The 7,529-nt window shown below is 42.3% G+C and overlaps 1 protein-coding gene across 1 annotated transcript in view; it reads left to right on the top strand.

Annotated features, from left to right (window-relative positions):
• kcnv2a (potassium channel, subfamily V, member 2a) overlaps positions 1–7,529 on the top strand; it is a 12,339-nt gene that overhangs the window by 2,148 nt on the left and 2,662 nt on the right. The window contains exons 3-7 of the mRNA XM_032539412.1: positions 1,655–1,833; positions 1,941–2,112; positions 5,645–5,836; positions 6,397–6,651; positions 6,738–6,854. Of these exons, the coding sequence (XP_032395303.1) occupies positions 1,655–1,833; positions 1,941–2,112; positions 5,645–5,836; positions 6,397–6,651; positions 6,738–6,854 (915 nt within the window). The remainder of the gene's footprint in view (positions 1–1,654; positions 1,834–1,940; positions 2,113–5,644; positions 5,837–6,396; positions 6,652–6,737; positions 6,855–7,529) is intronic.

Below are 7,529 nucleotides of genomic sequence, written 5' to 3'. Positions count from 1 at the left end.
ACCATGTGTTGATGAGGTCATCAGGAATAGCTAGGAAAGCAGTCTTGCATGCCTCCCAGAGTTTTCAGACATTTCGAGACAGAATCCGACAAACTGTTCTGGTTGACACAGGGACTTCAGGGGCCAGGTCTGGTGGAGCTCTGCTGCAGTGGAAAATGGGCTGGCCTTGGATTTTCGAGCCAACAAACGGTCCTCTCGAGCAGTTGTCTTGCGGGGTCTGCCTGACCTGGGCTTGTCAAAAACATCTCCAGTGTCTTCAAATGTTTTTTTAATCCTCTGTACTTGACGCTGAGACACATTGAAGGTGTCTGCCACATCAGCAGTGGATCTGGTCTTCAGCCTCTTGATAATCAAAACTTTAGTCTCAGGGTGAATCTTAGGCCTGTCTGCAGAGGTCTAGTTGCAGTTGATGTGAAGGTCTAGTGTACTGGGGTTGTTGAGACCTGATTGATCCATTATTAGTCCCAGGTGAAGCTCATATGACAAGGCGACCACACTTCTGTCTTTGCAAAAATTGACTCAATGGGCTTTACCAAGCTGTGAATATTAGAATACTTTTTGACAGTTTCGTTTTGCACAGAAACATTATTACAAAAGCTGTTGGGATTAAAATGAGCCATTTCTTGTAAATAAATCTTGATTAGAAATATATTTCATTGGCACTTCAGGTCAATTTGCACACAAGCGACAAGACTTTTGTCAGGGACTGTAGATATTTTGATGTTGCCTCCTACAAGCAAACAAAGAAATGGCCCTTTTTATTTTTTTGACACTTGCTGGCAATATGTGTTACAGCAAGAGTTTTTTTTCTTTTATAGCTACTGTTAAACACAATACAAAACAATCCAAGGATACGATCTGAGCTAGACATAAAACTGTGGGCAGTCATTTGATTTGCCGCAAGTGTATTAATAACGCTTATATACAATTAAAAGCACAGCCTTTTTTGATAACAAGGTCTATTATCTTTTTATGCACTCATATCGTTTAGAGGTAAGCCCTGACAAAAGGACCTAGCAAGACCGTTGCTCGTTACCATGGTAACTCACTCCTGTCTGTCATTCACACGACAAGAGAGAAGATGGATGGAGAAATGGTGTGCTGTTGCCAGAGGAGCAGCTGACTGAGTTCATCAAATGGTGACTTGTGGCTGGCTCCAAAAGGGAGTCAATCACCACAGACTCCTTGTTAAAATGCTAAAACTATACAGCAGAATTGAATTTGTGCATCCTGGTGCAAAAAACTGTTTTGGTCTCTATAGCCCCTTGGGCCATTTTTGGATTAGCCCCCGTCAAGCACTGAAGATGGTGATGGCTGGAGCAACCGGGACCCGCCCACTTTGTGCTTCATTTTTTGCTCTTCAGAAACATCTGGGTGATGTCACAGAGACAACGTCCATATTTTAGACAGTCTATGGTCCAGGGCCGGCACAGTTGACTTAGTGGACGGGCCCGGACCCCCAATGCATCATGCTGGATACAAATACCACATACTTCATCGTCCCCATTGAGACTTTTGTCATGATCTCAAATGCTTTACACATCGATTAACATTTTAAAAGTTTTTAGTGTGTTTATTCTCAAAAGGGTTACATTTTTATGGTTTAGCTAATATTATATTTAACTTTCTTGTCTTCTGTTTTCCTCCTCCCCAGGTGTACCACTTGCCCTACAGGTTAGCTGCCAGGTATCCGAAGACAAGGATCGGCCAGTTGGCCACGTACACAGACCACAGTAAGAAGTTGGGTCTGTGTGACGACTACATTGTCCAGAGCAAGGAGTTCTTCTTTGACCGGGACCCTAAAGTCTTCCATAACATCTTCAACTTCTACAGGTTATACAAACACAAATTGCAAAATAAAGAAGAAATTAGCTTCTGTTTTCTTTACATGACTTCTTGAAGTAACTCTGGACCCGTCCTGTCTCTGTCCTCTCCATCAGGACTGGAGTGTTGTGCATTAAAGACGAGCTGTGTCCCCACAGCTTCCTGGAGGAGATAAACTACTGGGGCGTCAGAATCAAAAACAGCCAACGCTGCTGCCGCATCTCCTTCGAAGAGAGGCAGGACGAGCTGAACGAGCAACTGAAAATACAGAAGCAGCTGATAGCAGAGGTGGGTTGGCAGTGTGTGTTCACATTGTTTCGTAAGGCACGTAGAGGAGCCTGTACCTGTACCACTGGAGACTCGCAGAAAATAGCCTGGTTCCAGATCTCTGAATCTTTTGTTGACATGTTCTCATTTGTCAGCAAAAACTCAAGTGGTGTTCTGGTGAATGACCGTCTCCCAGGTGGAGAGAGGTCTTGTGAAGCAATAACGTTTGTGACATTATCAGATAGTGGCATCTCAAACTCAGCATTACATACAGTCAACAGTCTACTCACTGCTTTTTATCAGTGATACTAAACCATAGCTAAACCATAGATATGGAACTACAATAGAGAAAGGGTGACCAACCCCGTGCAAAGAGGGCCAACAGTCTGCAGGTTTTCATTCCCACTGATGGCCAGACGTGTTCCTCCACTCAACTAGTCCTAATCAGCGGGTGAAAAGAAATCCTGCAGACTGGTATAGATAGTAATGTCAGTTTTTTCTCTCATGAAATGCTTTTTGGCTATCAGTGTGATAACATTTTTTTTTCTCTCAGATCATATTTCTTTCTTGCATGTAATAAAGAAACAACTTTAGCTCCATATTTGGCTGCCATTCATTTTGACAGCAAATAATTTTACATCTGAAGCGTTTAAGGACTCTTTTTGTCCGTTGTTTGTTTCTAATAAAACACAGCAATGTATCAAAGGCTCCATTACCTTGTATCTCACGTTATGGCTCCGTAGCAGACGTTTTTGTAAAAATTAGCTAACGATTGTGTCATAAACGCGCGACATACTGTCGCACAGTAGAGGAATTACTGAACAGTACAGGATAAGCTCACAGGCAGTTTGGACTCACATTAGCTGTTTAAGTTTATTACTAAAGTTAGCTAGCATGTTAGTTAGCAATAATTAGCCGGTGCCTATTGTATGTTATCTCCTAACATATACCTACCTCTCCATCTCTGCCGATTGGGAATGATTGAGATTTCTCTTGGCACAGCTACCAGAAGACTTAAAACTTTCAGACAGGTTGCTCACGTCACATCTACCAGCTCAGTTGGAGGCTGCACAGTAACGCTCAGCATCACCGGGAAAGAGCTTCTAGTGCGTCCGGAGCAACGGGATCTGTTGGTCCATTTCCTTAACTGTCTGTTTTAACTACCACTGTGTAGCCTCACAGAGCAGCTAGCATGGCTGTGTGCTCTAGTGTTGGTTTCTAAAAGATGTAGTTTATCATGCAATATTGGCCTACGCTGTTCTTTTAATACATCTATGACAAACGCAGGCTAATGAAGACAGCCGGGATATGCTTATTTGATATGCTTACACCTAACCCGTGTAAGTTTGCCACCTATGTCTGATAAAGAACCTGAACATGACATCGATGACCCTACCAAAGTGAAAATGTCCTTAAGACATTACACCCACATGACAAAATTGGCCTTTTCTGCAGTAAGATTGTGCATAGTACTGAATATTTTAAACATCTCAAGTATTCCCATAAGAGGAAACTTATCTTACTTAATTTACCTGATTGCTTAGATATTGGTGCTCGTGCTTGCTACGTCACGTCCCCTACAGAGCCAATGAGAGCACATTCTACATACAAGAAACACTGATCGCTCTGTGCACAATGCATAGGCTATTTCATGAGAGAAAATAGTAAATTGAACATGCATATTCACACAGCCTTGTGGAGAGTGGGTACATTTCCCGGGACAGGTTATTATGAAGGACAATCCTGGTAAAACCGGTACAGGTGGCAACCCTAAACTCGCGCTAACACTGGCTAGTTTAGTTAGCTACATTAGCTAACGTATTATACACATTGCTCATGTTCAGATGTATCTATTTTTCCTCACATTATCACAACACAATTAGTTAAACGTGATGGTGTTGCTAAGCAGGATTAAACAGCAGCTAATGAGTTAGCTAGCAGTGGTCACAAGATCATTTTTGGGGGTCGCCAGAAGGTTGGGGAGAAGAAGCCTGGGGAAGGATTTTAACATTACTGTGCAAGTTTGGTACATTTCATGTGTAATACTGAGAGCTTCATTTGTAAATCAGGAGGTCCTGGACCACAGAAAGGGGACTGAAGGGGGAGATAAGGTGACCAGATGCTGTCCTTATTGTCCTGAAAATTAGAGCAAAGTCTCAAGAGCAGATTCTCAAGTGCTTATAGTCTGAGAGAAATTAAAAACTGTTCATGGTGATTGAGTCGTCCTGCAGCCATCTGAGCCCGTCGGCTGCTCATTGGCTGCAACAGTACGTAGGCCCTACGTATAGGGGGCTAGGCATGAAAACCAGTGCTAGTTTTCATTGATTCCTTGTTAAACTGGAGGCTCAGGCTGGTGTCCCGGGACCTGATGAACACGTAGCTAAAAGGCAAAAACGTCTCTGCAGGTACTTGGAGGACCGGGTAGGGAAATACCCCAGGATTACTGCAGTTTTACATGATGCAAACAAAGCGTTTTGCAATGTATGTAGGAAGGAGTTTGGAATTTCACTTTGTATTTGTTTCATAATGACGCTTGAGTTCATGATTTTAAGGATTTTTCATTTGTACTTTTGGGTTGACATGACAGAACGTAGAATTCCTGAATACAAATAATACATCATTTTGTGCAGAGTTTTGAAATTCATGTTGTAAGGTCCTCCTGTATTAATCACATTTGTTTAAAAGATTTTAAAAAAGATTCAGGTTTTGAGACTCCTGCCTCCACCCCAAAACAATGAATGTGAATAGAAATTGTTAATGTAGTGCAGTCATTGAAAAATTACATTTTGTCAGTGTCCAAGTTACCGTAGATAATCCAGAGAAGAGCAACTTGAACTCTGTAATGAATTAGTATTTTGTACCCACTCATTATTCTATTCTAATTACTCTCCCCCTCCAGGGTCTATATGTTTAGACATGCTGCAGGTAGGATGTCAAGAAGCCATCCCCTAGCTTCAGTGGTTCAACAGTTTATGTTTTAGTGTTTGTATGTGCGAGATTAAGTTAGTAATCTGCTGGCTGACCTACATTATAAATCACTGCTCCATGTCGCCGTCTTAACAGATGGAGAGCAGACAATAAGCTCTTTCTTGGCCCAGATTTAGACAGATGTTTCCATCACAGAGGTCCCACTCTGATCCAGTTTGCGGTACCAACTTCTTTCCCGTTAGTTTTTGCTTTTATTCAATTTTATTTATAGTTTTAAAGCACAGCACGAGTTATCTCAGGACACTTTAGAGATAGAGTAGGTCTACAACAAACTTTATAATTTACAAAAAACCCAACAATTAATTAAATTAGTTTAAGTTTGTTTTGCTCTGTCTTCATTTAAAATGAGAATTTTTCATAAACCTTTCAGTCTCATTCATTGCTTGAATACTTTTTACATAGCCTTCTGTATCAATTTTCACTAAAAAAGTGTTTTGTTTTTGTGTTTTATCCTAAATGAAAGAACCAATCCTTTCATTTCCATAGTTGTCCACTTTTTAAAATGTATTCACTGTTGCCATGAACAGTGTTTCTCCTGTTTCTTCTCCTGCCCCGTGTCATCCAGATGGAGATGGAGGAGAACGAGGTGTTATTTGATGGCTTGGCCTTCGGGACGGCCCGAAAGATGATCTGGAACCTGATGGAGAAGCCCTTCTCCTCGGTCGCCGCTAAGCTGATGGGTGTTGCCTCCTCCATTTTCGTGCTGGTCTCGCTGGTCGCCATGACGCTCAACACCGTGGAGGAATTGCAGTACAAGGTGTGTGGGTGTGCAGGTGTGATAGAAAATTGCATATCTGACGAACTTGTTCTTAAGTTGCATTGCTTGAATATCTCCAAGTTTCTGCCTTCAGCACAAATGTTTTAAAGTAGATGTTGTCTTAGTGCTTCTTGACTTCACAATTCCACAAGTTGCTCTTCCCTGATATTTAGAACTGGTTCAGACCAGATCTCACCCCTCCCCTCACCCTCATACAGCCTTATAGAAACTACAAATGCAAATGTGATTGGAGCAGTACAGCATTAAATGGAAACAAACTTACACAGGATTAATTTTTATTTTCCGAATGTCTGCTATATTCATTTGCATTTGATATAACAAAGAAACCCAAAGCAAATGTGTAAAAACATAAAAGATAAAAAAGAGAGAAGACCACAGAAACAGGCGTCTTAGTTAAAAGTCCCAGTTAAAATCTGGACATTCCAAAAACAGTTAGGGACAACTCACTAATCATACCATAAACTATACAGACAACAGCAACAGCAAACGGTCCACGCTTATTTTTTATTTTTTATAATTCCTATTATTGTTTCGTCCAGACGGCGTCGGGCCAGCTCAGCGGCAGATTCTATGGCGAGTACGTGGAGACGTTCTGCATCTCCTTCTTCACCCTGGAGTACCTGCTGCGCCTGGTGTCCACCCCCGACCTCAAGTGTTTTGGACGCAGCATGCTGAACACCGTCGACCTGGTGGCCATCTTGCCGCACTACCTGCAGATGGTGCTGGAGTGCTTCGAGGACCAGGACATACACCTGCACTCGGGGGACATCGAAACCGTGGCGCGTGTCGGGAAGGTAAGAGGGGGCTGATGGTGAGATGATTGGATTGAGTTTGTGTCATCCATATCCATTGGGTTTTTTCTTCCTTGTCTTTTCTCTAGGTGGGTCAGGTTCTGAGGATCATGCGTCTGATGCGAATCTTCAGGATCTTGAAGCTGGCTCGTCACTCGACAGGCCTCAGGGCCTTCGGCTTCACACTGAGACAGTGCTACCAGCAGGTCTGACCGTCCCTACAGCTGATGTCAAAGAAGCCAGCAATAGGGATCAAAAGACAGAGGACTTAATTTATTCATGTTTTCTAATACTTGGGTTCAAGCAAATATTGTCTATAACTAAAGAGAGTGTGAAGGTCTGGCTAGTCCACACTATATTCAAAATATTAAAAAAGTCACGGTTTCAAAACCACTGCCATTTTCCATGATACTGTTCTGGCGGTGTGAGATAGACAGAAGGGAGAGAAATACCTCTCCCTGCCAGTGTGCAGTGGGTTTTAAGATAAAATGCATTGTGTTCAATGGTGGAAAAAGTAGTTGTTTTTTTACTCCGACATTTCAAAATAATACATTTTAAAGCTGCTAAAATACCTTAAGCTGCTAATACTGAAGGTTATCATACCATCAGAATCTCATACCGGCCCAGGGCTAGTCCACATTCCTGGATGGGAGAAAAACCTGCTCAGGTTTATTGGCATTTCTTTAAACCAATCACAATCGTCTTGGGCGGTGCTAAAGGCCGAACAGAGCCACGGTGCCGCTGAAAAATAGCCTCGGGAAGAAACTTGTTTCAGTGGAACGTGTGTACGTTCAGAAGTAGTTTTAGTCGTGAACAGAGAACTCCGTTGGACAGATAGGTTAGCTAGCTGTCTGGATTTACCCTGCAGAGATCTGAGGACC

Source organism: Etheostoma spectabile, chromosome 16, assembly GCF_008692095.1.
Source record: "Etheostoma spectabile isolate EspeVRDwgs_2016 chromosome 16, UIUC_Espe_1.0, whole genome shotgun sequence".
NCBI lineage: Eukaryota > Metazoa > Chordata > Actinopteri > Perciformes > Percidae > Etheostoma > Etheostoma spectabile.
Note: the sequence above shows the minus strand (reverse complement) of the source record. Positions and strands in the feature narration are given on the sequence as shown.